Source organism: Oncorhynchus mykiss, unplaced genomic scaffold (assembly GCF_013265735.2).
Source record: "Oncorhynchus mykiss isolate Arlee unplaced genomic scaffold, USDA_OmykA_1.1 un_scaffold_87, whole genome shotgun sequence".
Taxonomy (NCBI): Eukaryota; Metazoa; Chordata; class Actinopteri; order Salmoniformes; family Salmonidae; genus Oncorhynchus; species Oncorhynchus mykiss.
In genome coordinates this window covers 906,791-923,606 of record NW_023493659.1, presented here as the reverse complement: position 1 = coordinate 923,606, position 16,816 = coordinate 906,791, and the positions used below count along the sequence as shown (strand labels likewise).

Below are 16,816 nucleotides of genomic sequence, written 5' to 3'. Positions count from 1 at the left end.
GCTAAACTCACAAACCACAGCCTTCCAGTACAGTGCCATCTCTCTTCTCTCTGGTGTGTCTTTGTTGTAGGGGTGTGGCCTAATGCTATGATAATGTCTCATTCATTGGGTAATTCATTATGGGATACAAAATATGGATGTATCTATATTCTATATTAAACGGGGCACCAGCTATCATTTAAGTCAAAACTTTTTTTAGCAAGTAGGGATAAACTGTTCGTGTCACAATTATAATCTGAAGATTCTGAAAGTTCTTCTAATGATAAATCAGATTCAAAATCTCAGAGAGTGATATTATTTTATGACAGGAAGAAGATTTATTCTAAAAACAAGGTAACAATGTCTTAGTATTTCAATCTCTGGTTCGATTACCAAACGGTCTTTAAAGGGAGAAAAATGGAGAAGGTTCAAACCTTTCCGAGGTGGTGTATTCAGTTCTGAGGTGGTGTATTCACTTCCGGGGTGGTGTATTCACTTCCGGGGTGGTGTATTCAGTTCCGGGGTGGTGTATTCAGTTCCGGGGTGGTGTATTCAGTTCCGGGGTGGTGTATTCACTTCCGGGGTGGTGTATTCAGTTCCGGGGTGGTGTATTCAGTTCCGGGGTGGTGTATTCAGTTTTGGGGGTGGTGTATTCAGTTTTGGGGTGGTGTATTCAGTTCCGGGGTGGTGTATTCAGTTCCGGGTGGTGTATTCAGTTCCGGGGTGGTGTATTCAGTTATGGGGTGGTGTATTCAGTTTTGGGGGTGGTGTATTCAGTTTTGGGGTGGTGTATTCAGTTCCGGGGTGGTGTATTCAGTTCCGGGGTGGTGTATTCAGTTTTTGGGGTGGTGTATTCAGTTCCGGGGTGGTGTATTCAGTTCCGGGGTGGTGTATTCAGTTATGGGGTGGTGTATTCAGTTTTGGGGGTTGTGTATTCAGTTACGGGGTGGTGTATTCAGTTCCGGGGTGGTGTATTCAGTTCTGGGGTGGTGTATTCAGTTCCGGGGTGGTGTATTCAGTTCCGGGGGTGGTGTATTCAGTTCCGGGGTGGTGTATTCAGTTCTGGGGTGGTGTATTCAGTTCTGGGGTGGTGTATTCAGTTCCGGGGTGGTGTATTCAGTTCTGGGGTGGTGTATTCAGTTCTGGGGTGGTGTATTCAGTTCCGGGGTGGTGTATTCAGTTCTGGGGGTGGTGTATTCAGTTCCGGGGTGGTGTATTCAGTTCTGGGGTGGTGTATTCAGTTCTGGGGTGGTGTATTCAGTTATGGGGTGGTGTTTTTAGTTCTGGGGTGGTGTATTCAGTTCCGGGGGTGGTGTATTCAGTTCCGGGGTGGTGTATTCAGTTCTGGGGTGGTGTATTCAGTTCTGGGGTGGTGTATTCAGTTCTGGGGGTGGTGTATTCAGTTCCGGGGTGGTGTATTCAGTTCCGGGGTGGTGTATTCAGTTCCGGGGTGGTGTATTCAGTTCTGGGGGTGGTGTATTCAGTTCCGGGGTGGTGTATTCAGTTCTGGGGTTGTGTATTCAGTTCTGGGGTGGTGTATTCAGTTCTGGGGGTGGTGTATTCAGTTCCGGGGTGGTGTATTCAGTTCCGGGGTGGTGTATTCAGTTCTGGGGTGGTGTATTCAGTTCTGGGGGTGGTGTATTCAGTTCCGGGGTGGTGTATTCAGTTCTGGGGTGGTGTATTCAGTTCTGGGGTGGTGTATTCAGTTCTGGGGGTGGTGTATTCAGTTCTGGGGGTGGTGTATTCAGTTCCGGGGTGGTGTATTCAGTTCCGGGGTGGTGTATTCAGTTCTGGGGTGGTGTATTCAGTTCCGGGGTGGTGTATTCAGTTCTGGGGTGGTGTATTCGTCCAACTGAGATCAAAGTGAGAGCAGAGGACAATTGTTAAAATTCCAATATTGGTGTTTGGCCTCCACTCATTGAGATCGGGGATGATCAATAAGCAAGAGCGCTTTCCAGTTACCAACTATGCTGACGTTGAAGCAGTAGAGGGATTTTGGTCGGCCGTGGCAATTATTTGTGCCACGCTTTTATAGTTCAGTTAGAATGGACAATGAGGGTGGGGCTAGGTGCTGATGTAACCGATGTGAAATGGCTAGCCAGTTAGCGGTGGTGCACGCTAATAGCGTTTCAATCGGTGACGTCACTCGCTCTGAGACCTTGAAGTAGTTGTTCCCCTTGCTCTGCAAGGGCTGTGGCTTTTGTGGAGCGATGGGTAACGATGCTTCGTAGGTGTCAGTTGTCGATGTGTGCAGAGGGTCCCTGGTTCAAGCCCAGGTAGGGGCGAGGAGAGGGACAGAAGCTAAACTGTTACACTGAGTCTCCCTGCCTGATTGGCTGAAACATTCCTTAGCAGGAGGTCACGCAGCCCCAGGAGGAGAGTCTCTTCCTTTGGGAATTGAATATTGTTCCCTTATTGATGGATACATCGTTTGTACAACTGGGAGAGGTGGGTCATTGTTCAGGGCATAATGTTCCCTACATAATGATACAAAATGTGACACGTTCTCCTTGAAATACGGAGAAGTTGTTCACAACGGGGAGAATGCACAATATAATTTCAAATGTCTACAGCACACAATGATCATAGCATGCACCAGTGCACTTCTTGCCTCACAGCCTTATGTAATAATTTCTCCCAAACAGCAGAGTTTTTGGTGTCCTTTTAGAGCAGGGCGAGCCATTTGGCCCCTGCTGTTACCATCCTGTCCTGGATAGAATGTTTGAAGTGGATGTTCTGCCGTTTAATGGCCCTCTGGAGCATTATGTTGTGATCTGGAGTAGGTTGGGAAAGGGGGAGTGGCTGGGTTGTGTCATGTCTTTTCATCTCTACTGTTGTCATGCTGATGGGCGAGTAGATCTGTATTGTGTATGGTCTACCGTTGTCATGCCGATGGGCGAGTAGATCTGTATTGGGCATGGCCTACCGTTGTCATGCCGATGGGCGAGTAGATCTGTATTGTGTATGGTCTACCGTTGTCATGCCGATGGGCGAGTAGGTCTGTATTGGGGATGGTCTACTGTTGTCATGCCGATGGGCGAGTAGGTCTGTATTGGGGATGGTCTACCGTTGTCATGCCGATGGGCGAGTAGATCTGTATTGGGTATGTTCTACCGTTGTCATGCCGATGGGCGAGTAGATCTGTATTGGGGATGGTCTGCAAGGCATTTGGAATTGGCCTGGTCTTTCGTCAGCACCACATCCCTAATTTGGCATAAACATTTGTGTAATTGTCCCACTGAAAAATGTAACTTTATCCCAGGAATCGGTTTTCAGAAAACTACGGTGGGTTGTCCTCTAACTTTTTACCTCGACTCCTTTTATATTTCTGTTGACCAACTACCCAGTCCCTGATGACAAGCATACCCATAATATAATGCTGCACCACAATACTAATATACATTCGTATGCCAAAGACACACCAGAATGGCTTTCCAAAAGGTGTTGAGTGTTCCTGGGTGGTCCAGTCTCAGTCCTGAGAGACAAGGTTTGAATAATGCTATCCATCCAATCCATGTCTCAGTTGTCTCCAGGCTTATAAATCCTTCTTTAACCCGTCTCCTCTCCTTCATCTACACTGATTGAAGTGGATTTAACAGGTGACATCAATAAGGGATCATAGCTTTAACCTGGATTCTTCTGGTCAGTCTATGGTTGTTGAAAGAGCAGGTGTTCCTTATGTTTTGTACACTCAGCGTATCTACAGTACCAGTCAAAAGTTTGGACACACCTACTCATTCCAGGGTTTTTCTATATTTTTTACTATTTTCTAAATTGTTGAATATTAGTGAAGACATCAACACTATGAAATAGCACATATGGAAGAATCATGTAGTAACCAAAAAAGCGTTAAACAAATAAAAATATGTTTTATATTTGAGATTCTTCAAAGTAGCTGCCCTTTGCCCTCTGCCAGGGGTGAACAGGCAGTGGTTCGGGTAGTTGTTGTCCTTGATAATCTTTTTGGCCTTGCTGTGACATCGGGTGCTGTAGGTGTCCTGGAGGGCAGGTAGTTTGCCCCCAGTGATGCGTTGTGCAGACCGCACCACCCTCTGGAGAGCCTTACGGTTGTGGGTGGTGCAGTTGCCGTAACAGGAAGTGATGCAGCATGACAGGAGGCTCTCAATTGTGCATCTGTAAAGGTTTGAGGGTTTTATGTGACAAGACACATTTGGCGCTGTTGCTCCTTCTTCACCACACTGTCTGTGTGGGTGAACCATTTCAGTTAGTCCATGATGTGTATGCAGAGGAACTTAAAACTTTGACATGCTGACTGCAGAAATGTCCACCAGAACAGTTGCCAGAGAATCGAATGCTAATTTCTCTACCATAACCCGCTTACAATGGTGTTGTGGAGAAATTGGCAGTACACTATATATTCAAAAGTATACCCCACATTTCAAATTAGTGGATTTGTCTATTTCAGCCACATTGCGTTGCTGACAAGAGTACATCTAGGAGCAACAACGGCTCCGCCGCAAAGTGGTAGGCCACACAAGCTCATACAATGGGACCGCTGAGTGCTGAAGCACATAGCGCTTAAATATCATCTGTCCTCAGTTGCAACACTCACAACCGAGTTCCAAGCTGCCTCAAGAAGCAATGTCAGCACAATAACTGTTCGTCTGTTCATGAAGTGGGTTTCCATTGCTGAGCAGCAGCACACAAGCCTAAGATCAACATGCGCAATGCCAAGCATCGGCTGGAGGGGTGTAAAGACTCTGGAGCAGCGGAATGACACGTTCTCTGGAATGCTGAATCCCGCTTTACCATCTGGCAGTCCGACAAATCTCGGTTTGGCGGATGCCAGGAGGATGCTATCTGCACCAATGCATATTGCCAACTGTAAAGTTTGGTGGATGAGGAATAATGGTCTGGGGCTGTTTTTCATGGTTCGGGCTAGGCCCCTTATTTCCGGTGAAGGGAAATCTTAATGCTACAGCATGATTATGCCCCCGTGCACAAAGCGAGGTCCATACAGTCATCAATCAAATGTATTTATAAAGCCCTTTTTACATCAGCAGATGTCACAAAGTGCTATACAGAAACCCAGCATAAAAAAACCAAACAGCAATCAATGCAGATGTTGAAGCACGGTGAGTTATAGGAAAAACTCCCTAGAAAGGCAGGAACCTAAGAAGAAACTTAGAGAGGAACCAGGCTCTGAGGGATTGCCAGTCCTCTTCTGGCTGTACTGGGTAGAGAGGAACCAGGCTCTGAGGGGTGGCCAGTCCTCTTCTCTGTACTGCGTGGATATTATAAGAGTGTATGGTCATTAAGGCCAGATTGTTTTTTAAGATGTTCAAACATTCATAGGTGACCAGCAGGGTTAAAGTATAATCACAGTGGTTGTAGAGGGTGCAACAGGTCAGCGCATCAGGAGAAAATGTCAGTTGGCTTTTCATAGCCGAGCATTCAGAGGTCGAGACAGTATTTTTTATTTTTTTTCCACCTTTATTTAACCAGATAGGCTAGTTGAGAACAAGCTCTCATTTACAACTGTGACCTGGCCAAGATAAAGCAAAGCATTGTGACAGAAACAGAGTTATAAATGGAATCAACAAGCGTACTGTTAATAACACAATAGAAGAAAGAAAGTCTATATACAGTGTCTGCAAATGACATGAGGTAAGGCAATAAATAGGCCGTAGTAGCGAAGGAATTACAATTTAGAAGATTAACACTGGAGTTATAGATGAGCAGATGATGATGAGCAAGTAGAAATACTGGTGTGCAAAAGAGCAGAAAGTAAATATAAACAATATGGGGATGAGGTAGGTAGATTGGGTGGGCTATTTACAGATGGGCTATGTACAGCTGCAGCGATCAGTTAGATGCTCAGATAGCTGATGTTTAAAGTTAGTGAGGGAAATATGTCTCCAGCTTCAGCGATTTTTGCAATTAGTTCCAGTCATTGGCAGCAGAGAACTGGAAGGAAAGGCGGCCAAAGGAGGTGATGGATTTGGGGAGGATCAGTGAGATATACCTGCTGGAGCACGTGCTACGGGTGGGTGTTGTTATCGTGACCAGTGAGCTAAGGCGGAGCTTTACCTAGCATAGACTTATAGATGACCTGGAGCCAGTGGGTCTGGTGACGAATATGTAGCGAGGGCCAGCCGACAAGAGCATACAGGTCACAGTGGTGGGTGGTATAAGGCCGTTTGGTAACAAAACGGATGGCACTGTGATAGACAACATCCAATTTGCTGAGTAGAATATTGGAAGCTATTTTTTAGATGACACCACCGAAGTCGAGGATCGGTAGGATAGTCAGTTTTACTAGGGTAAGTTTGGCATGAGTGAAGGAGGCTTTGTAGCGAAATAGAAAGCCGATTCTAGATTTGATTTTGGATTGGAGATGTTTGATATGAGTCTGGAAGGAGAGTTTACAGTCTAGCCAGACACCTAGGTATTTGTAGTTGTCCACGTATTCTAGGTCAGAACTGTCTAGAGTAGTGATGCTAGTCGGGCGGGTGGGTGAGGGCAGCGAATGGTTGAAAAGCATTCATTTGGTTTTACTAGCATTTAAGAGCAGTTGGAGGCCACGGAAGGAGTGTTGTATGGCATTAAAGCTCGTTTGAAGGTTAGTTAACACAGTGTCCAAAGAAAGGCCAGATGTATACAGAATGGTGTCATCTGCGTAGAGGTGGATCAGGGAATCACCCGCAGCAAGAGCGACATCGTTGATATATACAGAGAAAGCCTTGGTCAGGTCGATGAAGACGGCTACACAGTACTGTCTTTTATCGATGGTGGTTATGATATTGTTTAGTACCTTGGGTGGAAAGCATGGCTAGCCATAGAGAAATGCTTATTGAAATGTTCGATTATCATGGATTTATCGGATTTATCGGTGGTGAACGTGTCGCCTAGCCTCAGTGCAGTGGGCAGCTGGGAGGAGGTGCTCTTGTTCTCCATGGACTTTACAGTGTCCCTAATCGTTTTGGAGTTAGAGCAACAGGATGCAAATTTCTGTTTGAAAAAGCTAGCCTTTGCCTAGCCGCCTGACTGACTGTGTGTATTAGTTCCTGACTACCTCAGTGGGCGGAAGACCAGCTCGTCCGGTAAACAGGTCAGAACAGTTGAAACTGAAGCAGCAGCACAACCAGGTGGACTGAAGACAGTCAGGACTCATCAGGCCAGGTGTTCCTGAGGCATGGTCCTAGGACTCAGGTCCTCTGGGTCGGGAAGGGGCATAGAGAGAATTAGAGGGAGCAAACTTAAATTCACACAGGACACCAGATAAGACAGTGTCCCACAGACCCTAGCATCCAAGCACATAGACTATTGCAGCATAGATTCTGGAGGCTTAGACGGGGAACGACGACACTGTGGCCCCGTCCGACAATAAACCCCGGACAGGGCAAACCAGGCAGTTTATACCCCCACCCACTTTACCAACAAATCACCAACATACTACTAAGGCTTAGAATATCCCACGAAGATCTCCTCCACCACATGAGCCCGAGGGGGGGAAAGACCGGACAGGAAGATCACATCAGTGACTCAACCCACTCAAGTCGAGCACATCAAAGCCTGACACAATGTGACGCACCCCTCCTAGGGACGGCATGGAAGAGCGCTAGTAAGCCAGTGACTCAGCCCCCGTAATAGGGTCAGAGGCAGAGAATCCCAGTGGAGAGAGGGGAGCCGACCAGGCAGACACAGCAAGGGCAGTTCGTCCTTCCAGTGCATTGCTGTTCATCTTCGCACCCCTGGCCCAGACTGCACTCATATGCCCTACTGAAGAGATGAGTCTTCAGTAAAGACTTAACGGTTGAGACCGAGTCTGCGCCTCTCACATGGATCGGCAGACCATTCCATAGAAATGGAGCTCTATAGGTGAAAGCCCTGCCTCCAGCTGGTAGCGTACGTGTATGTATGTACAGCAGGACCAAATCAGAAAGATAGGTAGGAGCAAGCCCATGTAATGCTTTGTAGGTTAGCAGTAAAACCTTGAAATCAGCCCTTAACAGGAAGTCAGTGTAGAGGCTAGCACTGGAGTAATATGATCTTGTCAAGATTCAAGCAGCCGTATTTAGCACTAACTGAAGTTTATTTAATGCTTTATCCAGGTGGCCGGGGAGTAGAGCATTGCAGTAACCTAGAAGTAACAAAAGCACTGGTTAATTTTTATGCATCATTATTGGACAAAAAGTCAGACTTTTGCAATGTTACAAAGATGGAAAAACTTGAAATATTCTTGATATGTACGTCAAAGGAGAGATCAGGGTCCAGAGTAATGAACGAGTGCCTGAACCACTCGTTCACCGCAAGAGATTTGATCTGGCTCCGTGTCCATGGGGCCAGGGCTGGCTGATAACACATTACAGAGTCAGCCCGGTGGAAGAGTGACGCAAAGAATTCTGGGCGTACCCCAGCCAGGGAAGGAATCGGGCCCACTCCCCCTGCAGGTCCTGTCAGTGATTCCTCAGGAACTTCCCCAGCTCCTGGTTCATCCTTTCCACCTGCCCGTTAGACTGAGGCCGGAACCCGGAAGTGAGGCTGGCCAGCTTCTCCATGAAGGCTTCCTATACCCATGACGGGGGGAGATGGTCCTCTGGAAGGCCTTAGTGCCGGAAGACCTGCTGGAACAGTGCCTCAGCAACATTAAGAGCGGTAGGGAGACCAGAGAGAGGGATAAAACAGCAGGATTTAGAGAATCTGTCCACAACCACCAAAATGGTGGTGAAATCAGAGGGGAGATCAGTGTAAAAATCAATGGACAGATGAGACCAGGGATACTGAGGTATGGGAAGGGAAAGGAGTTTACCTGCTGGAGCGTGCTGGGAGATTTGGTTTGGGCACATACGGAACAGGAGTTGACTTAGCGAGTGACATCCTGTGCCAAGATGGGCTACCATTACTTTGCAGAGATGGATTGAATCATACCTGGATGTCTGCCCAGTGACGACAGCTGTGCCCAGGTCAGTAGCCAATCCTTTATCCCCATGGGAACGTAGGTGCTCTCAGGGAGACAGGTAGCAGGTGCGGGTTCCCTCTCCAGGGCCTGGCGAATGTCCCCTTCTACATCCCAGAACACGGGGCCCATGATTTGAGAGAACGGAATAATGGGTGCACATGCGCCGAATACAATAGGTGTAAACCTTACAGGGAAATTCTCACTTACGAGCCCCTAACCAACTATGCAGTTTAAAAACCACGGATAAGAATCTGAAATAAAAGTAACACGTAATTAAAGAGCAGCAGTATAATAACAATTTCAAGACTATATACAGGTGGGTACCGGTACAGAGTCAATGTACGGTTAGTTGAGGTAATATGTACATGTGGGTAGATTGATTAAGTTGACTATGCTTAGATAACAACAGAGAGTAGCAGTGGTGTAAAAGGGGGGGCAATGTAAATAGTCTGGGTAGCCATTTGATTATGTCTTCAGGAATCTTATGGCTTGGGGGTAGAAGCTGTTTAGAAGCCTCTTGGACCTAGACTTGGCACTCCGGTACCGCTTGCTGTGCAGTAGCAGAGAGAACAGTCTATGACCAGGGTGGCTGGAGTTTTTGACAATTCTTAGGGCCTTCCTCTGACACCGCCTGGTATAGAGGTCCTGGATGGCAGGGAGCTTGGCCCCAGTGATGTACTGGGCCCTCTATAGTGCCTTGCGGTCGGAGGCCGAACAGTTGCCATACCAGGCAGTGATGCAACTAGTCAGGATGCTCTCGATGGTGCAGCTGTAGAACCTTTTGAGGATCTGAGGACCCATGCCAAATCTTTTCAGTCTCCTGAGGGGGATTAGGTTTTGTCGTGCCCTCTTCACGACTGTCTCGGTGTGCTTGGACCATGTTAGTTTGTTGGTGATGTGGACACCAAGGAACTTGAAGCTCTCAACCTGCTCCACTACAGCCCCATCGATGAGAATGGGGGCGTGCTCAGTCCTCTTTATCCTGTAGTCCACAATTGTCTCATTTGTCTTGATCACATTCAGGGAGAGGTTGTTGTCCTGGCAGCACATGACCAGGTCTCTGACCTCCTCCCTATAGGCTGTCTCATCGTTGTCTGTGATCAGGCCTACCACTGCTGTGTCATCTGTAAACTTAATGATGGTGTTGGAGTCGGGCCTGGCCGTGCAGTCATACGTGAACAGGGAGTACATGAGCATGCACCCCTGAGGGGCCCTGTGTTGAGGATCCGCGTGGCGGATGTGTTACCTACCCCTACCACCTGGGGGCGCCCCGTCAGGAAGTCCAGGATCCAGTTGCAGAGGACGGTGTTTAGTCCCGGGGTCCTTAGCTTATTGATGAGCTTTAAGGGCAATATGTGGTTGAACGCTGAGCTGTATTCAATGAATAGCATTCTCACATAGGTGTTCCTTTAATCCAGGTGGAAAAAGACAGTGTGGAGTGCAATAGAGAACATCATCTGTGGATCTGTTGGGGCGGTATTCAAATTGGAGTGGGTCTAGGGTTTCTGGGATAATGGTGTTGATGTGAGCCATGACCAGCCTTTCAAAGCACTTCATAGCTACAGATGTGAGTGCTACGGTTGGTAATCATTTAGGCAGGTTACCTTAGTGGTCTTGGGCACAGGCACTATAGTTGGTCTGCTTAAAATGGAGGAGTGGAGAAGTACATCCACGAGGCACCCTGTTGGAATGCCTTGGTTTCAGCCACAGAGAGAGGGGTAGTTGTGGCTACACGGAGGCGTAGAGCCTGCAAGCAGGTCGATGGCACAGGAGGGAGACAGGTGACAGTCCCAGGGGTGATGAGGAGGGAGACAGGTGACACAGAGAAAATCTCCCGCCGGGATGTTGGACTGAAGGGCCACAGGGACTCTCACGGGACTCTCACGGGACTCTCACGGGACTCTCACGGGACTCCCACAGGACTCCCACAGGACTCCCACAGGACTCTCACAGAACTCCCACAGGACTCACAGGACTCTCACAGGACTCTCACAGGACTTTCACAGGACTCTCAACCAACGTGGAACTACAGGGGAAGGGAAAGCAGGTCCTCCGGCATTCAAGTGCCCAGTCTGTGATTGTCATCTTCGACCAGGAGATGGTGGGGTTTTGGCGTTGGAGCCACGGGAGGCAGAGGATGATCTTGTGTACAGGTACACTGATGATGAGGAAGGGTTTTCTGGTGCTCCACGGTGAGGGTGAGTTGTGCTGTGATGTGTGTGATTGTCCCCGATCCCAGTAGTCAATTATCCAGCTCTTGAACCAGAAACGGAGAGGAGAGCAGGTATGAGGTGAAGTTCAGGGAGGAGTCAAGGGCCTGGTCAATACAATTCCCCACTGCACCGGAGACCACTAGAGCTGTAGAAACAACACAAGGGACAGCCAGCTAGTGAAAGCTATACTAAAAAGGGTTTGGCGGAAAGTGATGATGACGGAATACTCACACCTGACCCAGGAGATGGTTGATCATGGGGCCGTCCCTCTGCTCTCATGGACCCCGGATTGGAACGTACCGGACACAGTTGAAGCTGGTGTCCCTCCTGACCACTTTGTGGCCCCTACCTCCTTAGGTTCAGGCTCTGACTCAGAACAGTCAACAAAGGAGAGAGAGAGGCGATAGAGTTGGCCTCCTGAAGAAGGTTGTCTGCCTGAGATGAGTGCATCCAAGGAGAGGGTGTCCTCTCGGCATGCCAACTCCGTCTGGACCCTCTTTGCGCAGTCCTTTTCTGAATAAGGTGCGGAGCGCCGGCTCATTCCATCCACTGGAGGCTGCCACTGTCATGAAGGTGAGGGCGGAATCAGCAGCAGTCTGGCCATCCTGCCGTAGTTGGAGTAGGCGATCACCTCTCTCTGCCCTCTGGTGGATGATCGAAGACCCCCCTGAACAGAACCATGAACCTCTCATAGGAAACCAGATCCTCCTCTCCTCTCTTCCAGATGGCCGTAACCCACTCCAACGCCCGTTGGTGAGTTTACTAATAACAAACATGTAGAGAATACAAAACAAGAGCAGCGTCTGGACATGATAACAAAGCCAATACTGCATGATGAGTAATGCTAAAGATGAATCAAATAAAATGTATTTATAAAGCCCTTCTTACATCAGCTGACATCTCAAAGTGCTGTACAGAAACCCAGCCTAAAACCCCAAACAGTAAGCAATGCAGGTGTAGATGCAGTGGGGAAGTAATCAGAGTAGTGATGAAGTCCAGGTGAAATGATGGGGCGCAGCTGTATGTAAAGAGTGTTGCCAGGTGTGTGTAATGAGGGTTGCCAGGTGTGTGTAATGAGGGTTGCCAGGTGTACGTAATGATGGGTTGCCAGGTGTGTGTAATGAGGGTTGCCAGGTGTGCGTAATGAGGTTTGCCAGGTGTGTGTAATGAGGGTTGCCAGGTGTGCGTAATGATGGGTTGCCAGGACTGTTGGTTAATAAACCAGCAATGTTGAGCGCCAGAGTGGGAGTAGATGTGGCACCTGTAAACAATAGCTATAAAAAGTGATTTAGTAGGCTGCTTAGATTTCATGAATAGAACCTCAAAAGATGAAAACTCAGTATTTTTTTTTTGTAAATTTACATTTGTTGTCATAAATGTTAGCAACACCTCCACCTTTGCATGATGCGCAACAGATATGGTCTCTAGTGTAACCAGGAAATTCATCAGGCTGGAGCCATGTTTCAGTCAGGCCAATCACATCAAGGTTATGATCAGTTATTCAAATCAAATCAAATTTCACCTTACAGTGAAATGCTGACTACAACTGCCTTGGAAGTGAGGGATCTAACATTAAGTAGCCCTACTTTGATATGTGAGCTATCACAATCTCTTTCAATAATGGCAGGAATAGAGGAGGTCTTTATTCCAGTGAGATTGCTTAAGCGAACAGCGTCATGTTTAGTTTTGCCCAACCTGGATCGAGGCACAGACACAGTCTCAATGGGGGTAGCTGAGCTGACTACATTGACTGTGCTAGTGGCAGACTCCACTATGCTGGCAGGCTGGCTAACAGCCTGCTGCCTGGCCTGTGCCTTATCTCATTGGGGAGCTACAGGAGTTAGAGCCCTGTCTATGTTGATTGATAAGATGAGAAATGGTTTGTCAAGATCAGTGTGGAAGAACTTGACTGGCCTGCACAGACCCCTGACCTCAACCCCATCGAACACCTTTGGGATTAATTGGAACGCCGACAGCGAGCCAGGGCCTAATCACCTAAGATCACCTAAGATCAGTGCCCAACCAATGGAAGTCCTGTATGTTATAGTATATATATATATACTATATATATATATATATATATATATATATATATATATTATTATTGTATGTTGTTATAGTGTATATATAGTGTATATACATCATTATATTATTATTGTATGTTGTTATAGTATATATATTACATTATCTTATTATTGTATGTTGTTATAGTTGGCTACACCACCAGTGATCTGGTCTTCATGTGGATGACAGACCCAGTCCAGATGGATGAAATCGCTCTTCCTCAGTTTGACATTAAACAGCAAGAGATACAGTACGGAAACTGCACCAAATTCTATCAAGGAACAGGTACCACACACACACACACACACACACACACACACACACACACACACACACACACACACACACACACACACACACACACACACACACACACACACAGGTGACTTGAAGAATCATCGGTTCAAATAACTTATTTATCATGAAATACCATAGGAACATTAATTTAGATCACCCACACACAAGATACCAATAGTTTCACTGTGTCGTTGTTCGTTCAATCATTAAATAATGTAAACTGCAGTGTTCCTCACCTGGCTTACTGTAAAACATCACTGCAGTGTTCCTCACCTGGCTTACTGTAAAACATCACTGCAGTGTTCCTCACCTGGCTTACTGTAAAACATCTCTGCAGTGTTCCTCACCTGGCTTACTGTAAAACATCACTGCAGTGTTCCTCACCTGGCTTACTGTAAAACATCACTGCAGTGTTCCTCACCTGGCTTACTGTAAAACATCACTGCAGTGTTCCTCACCTGGCTTACTGTAAAACATCTCTGCAGTGTTCCTCAACTGGCTTACTGTAAAACATCGCTGCAGTGTTCCTCACCTGGCTTACTGTAAAACATTGCTGCAGTGTTCCTCACCTGGCTTACTGTAAAACATTGCTGCAGTGTCCCTCACCTTGCTTACTGTAAAACTAAGAGTAACAGTTACTTATCATGTTGAGCAGTCGTATCAGTTGATAGTTAGATCATTGTAATGACATGAATAAACAGTCATTTCAGATGTAATGTGTGAATTACATTTTGAAATGGTAATACTTTGATGTTAAGTTGTGTCATTTTGAACCGGTGATTTTAGTTCAATGAGCAAATGATCATAGCTTTATGTGTATTGTATCCAAGCAATTGGAAAAAGTGTCCAGAGTTTTGAAAAATTTGCATTTTGATCATCGGTTGTGAGTTTTGTGTCCATAGTTTTGAAAAATTACATCAAGGTTCTGAAATTATTTCCAAAGTGATTGTAAAAAAACTGTTTAAAGCTGTAGACTTCTTATGAAGATCCATAACCCTGTGTGTGTGTGTGTGTGTGTGTGTGTGTGTGTGTGTGTGTGTGTGTGTGTGTGTGTGTAGGTTACTACACCTGTGTGGAGGTGATCTTTACATTAAGGAGACAGGTGGGCTTCTATATGATGGGAGTCTACGCCCCCACCCTTCTCATCGTGGTTCTCTCCTGGCTGTCCTTCTGGATCAACCCTGACGCCAGCGCTGCCAGGGTTCCTCTGGGTATGATCTGTAACCTTTAACCCTTCTGGATCAACCCTGATGTCAGGGTTCCTCTGGGTATGATCTGTAACCTTTAACCCTACCGTGGAAGAGGTTTGTTCTGGACCAGGTTATCTTCTCATCTGGTTGTCCCTCCCCCCTATGTCTATTTGTAGGCCTAGTCTATCCATCTATCCATCCGTCCCTGTCCATCCGTCCATCTGTCCATCCGTCCATTCATCCAGAGAGCTGTCAGCAGGTCAGTCTGGGAGACGATCATGACATCATCACAATATGATATCATGACATCATCATACCATGACATCAATAGATCTGTCTGTCTGTCTCTAATGTCGCTGTCTCTCTGTCTTTCTGTCTCTGTCTTTGTCTGTCCGTCTTTAGTCTGTCTGTCTGTCTGTCTGTCTGTCTGTCTGTCTGTCTGTCTGCCTGTTTGTCTGTCTCTAATGTCTCTAATGTCTCTGTCTGTCTCTCTAGGTATCCTGTCTGTCCTGTCCCTGTCCAGTGAGTCCATGTCTCTGGCGTCAGCGCTTCCTAAAGTCTCCTATGTGAAGGCGATAGACATCTGGCTCATTGCATGTCTGCTGTTCGGCTTCGCTTCACTGGTGGAGTACGCAGTGGTGCAGGTCAGACACACAGCCACACAGACAGTGTTTACATGGTGTGTGGTGGAGTATGCAGTGGTGCAGGTCAGACACACAGCCACACAGACACACAGACAGTGATTACATGGTGTGTGGTGGAGTACGCAGTGGTGCAGGTCCAACACACAGACAGTGTTTACACAGACAGTGTTCACAATTAAATTCAATGAAATAACAAAAACTCTCCCTGTTTCTCTGTCTGTCTGTCTGTCTGTCTGTCTGTCTGTCTGTCTGTCTGTCTGTCTCTCTCTCACTCTCTGTCTCTCTCTCGGTCACTCGCTTGCTCTTGACTCCCTCCCTCCCCCCTCCCTCCTTCCCTCTCTCTCTCTCTCTCTCTCTCTCTCGCTCTCTCTCCCTCTCTCTCTCTCTCTCTCTCTCTCTCTCTCCCCCTCTCTCTCTCTCTCCCTCTCTCCCTCTCTCTCCTCTCCCCCTCCCTCTCCTCTCCCCCCTCTCTCTCTCTCTCTCTCTCTCTCTCTCTCTCTCTCTCTCTCTCTCTCTCTCTCTCTCTCTCTCTCTCCCTCTCTCTCTCTCCCCCTCTCTCTCTCTCTCCCTCTCCCCCTCTCTCTCTCCTCCCTCCCCCTCCCCCTCCCTCTCCTCTCTCCCCCCACCCCTCCCTCTCTCCTCCCTCCATCCCTCCTCCCCCCTCCCTCCCTCCCTCCCTCCTTCCCTCCCTCCCCCAGGTCATGTTAAACAGTCCTAGGCGTATAGAGGAGGAGAAGTCTAAGATGGCGTCTAAAGAGAAGGCTCTGAGAGAGAAAGAGGGGAAGAAGACTCCTTCTAAAACTAACACTGTCAATGGGACCGGAGGAACGCCCATTCATCATGTTAGCACTCTGCAGGCAAGACTACTCTACCGTGTGTGTGTGTGTGTGTGTGTGTGTGTGTGTGTGTGTGTGTGGATCTAGAGATGGGTATACTGTAATTGCAGTAGAGTATTGTTAGGCAGCTCAGAGCCCTGACTTCATAACCGTGTGTGTTGACAAAACAAGTGAAATGGAAAAACAAACATGAAATAAACAATAAAAAGTTAACAGTAAATGTTACACTCAAAAGTTCAAAAAAAATAGAGAGATTTCAAATGTTATATTATGTCTATATACAGTGTTGTAACAACATAGTTAAAATACAAAAGGGAAAATCAATAAACATTTATTTAACTAGGCAAGCAAGTCAGTTAAGAAAATATCCATATTTACATTGACAGCCAGACAACTGGGCACCGCCCTGTAGGATCAATCAACCAATCACGACCGATGTGATGCAGCCTGGATTCCAACCAGGTACTGCACTGAAATGCAGTCTCTTAGACCACTGCACCATTCGGGTCTTTACAAAGATCTTCACTGGTTGCTCTTTCCTTTTGGCAGCAGGTCACAACTCTTTCTGCTGTGATGTCACACTGTGGTATTTCACCCAGTAGATATGAGGGTTTAATAAATTACATTTGTTTTCTAATTCTTTGTGTATCTGTGTAATCTCAGGGAAATA

At 47.0% G+C, this 16,816-nt stretch overlaps 1 protein-coding gene across 1 annotated transcript in view; it reads left to right on the top strand.

The window, feature by feature from the left end:
• The window catches only part of LOC110516364 (glycine receptor subunit beta), a 48,381-nt gene that overhangs the window by 26,353 nt on the left and 5,212 nt on the right, over nucleotides 1-16,816 (top strand). The window contains exons 7-10 of the mRNA XM_036972017.1: nucleotides 13,327-13,464; nucleotides 14,535-14,687; nucleotides 15,162-15,310; nucleotides 16,009-16,167. Coding sequence (XP_036827912.1) covers nucleotides 13,327-13,464; nucleotides 14,535-14,687; nucleotides 15,162-15,310; nucleotides 16,009-16,167 — 599 coding nt within the window. The remainder of the gene's footprint in view (nucleotides 1-13,326; nucleotides 13,465-14,534; nucleotides 14,688-15,161; nucleotides 15,311-16,008; nucleotides 16,168-16,816) is intronic.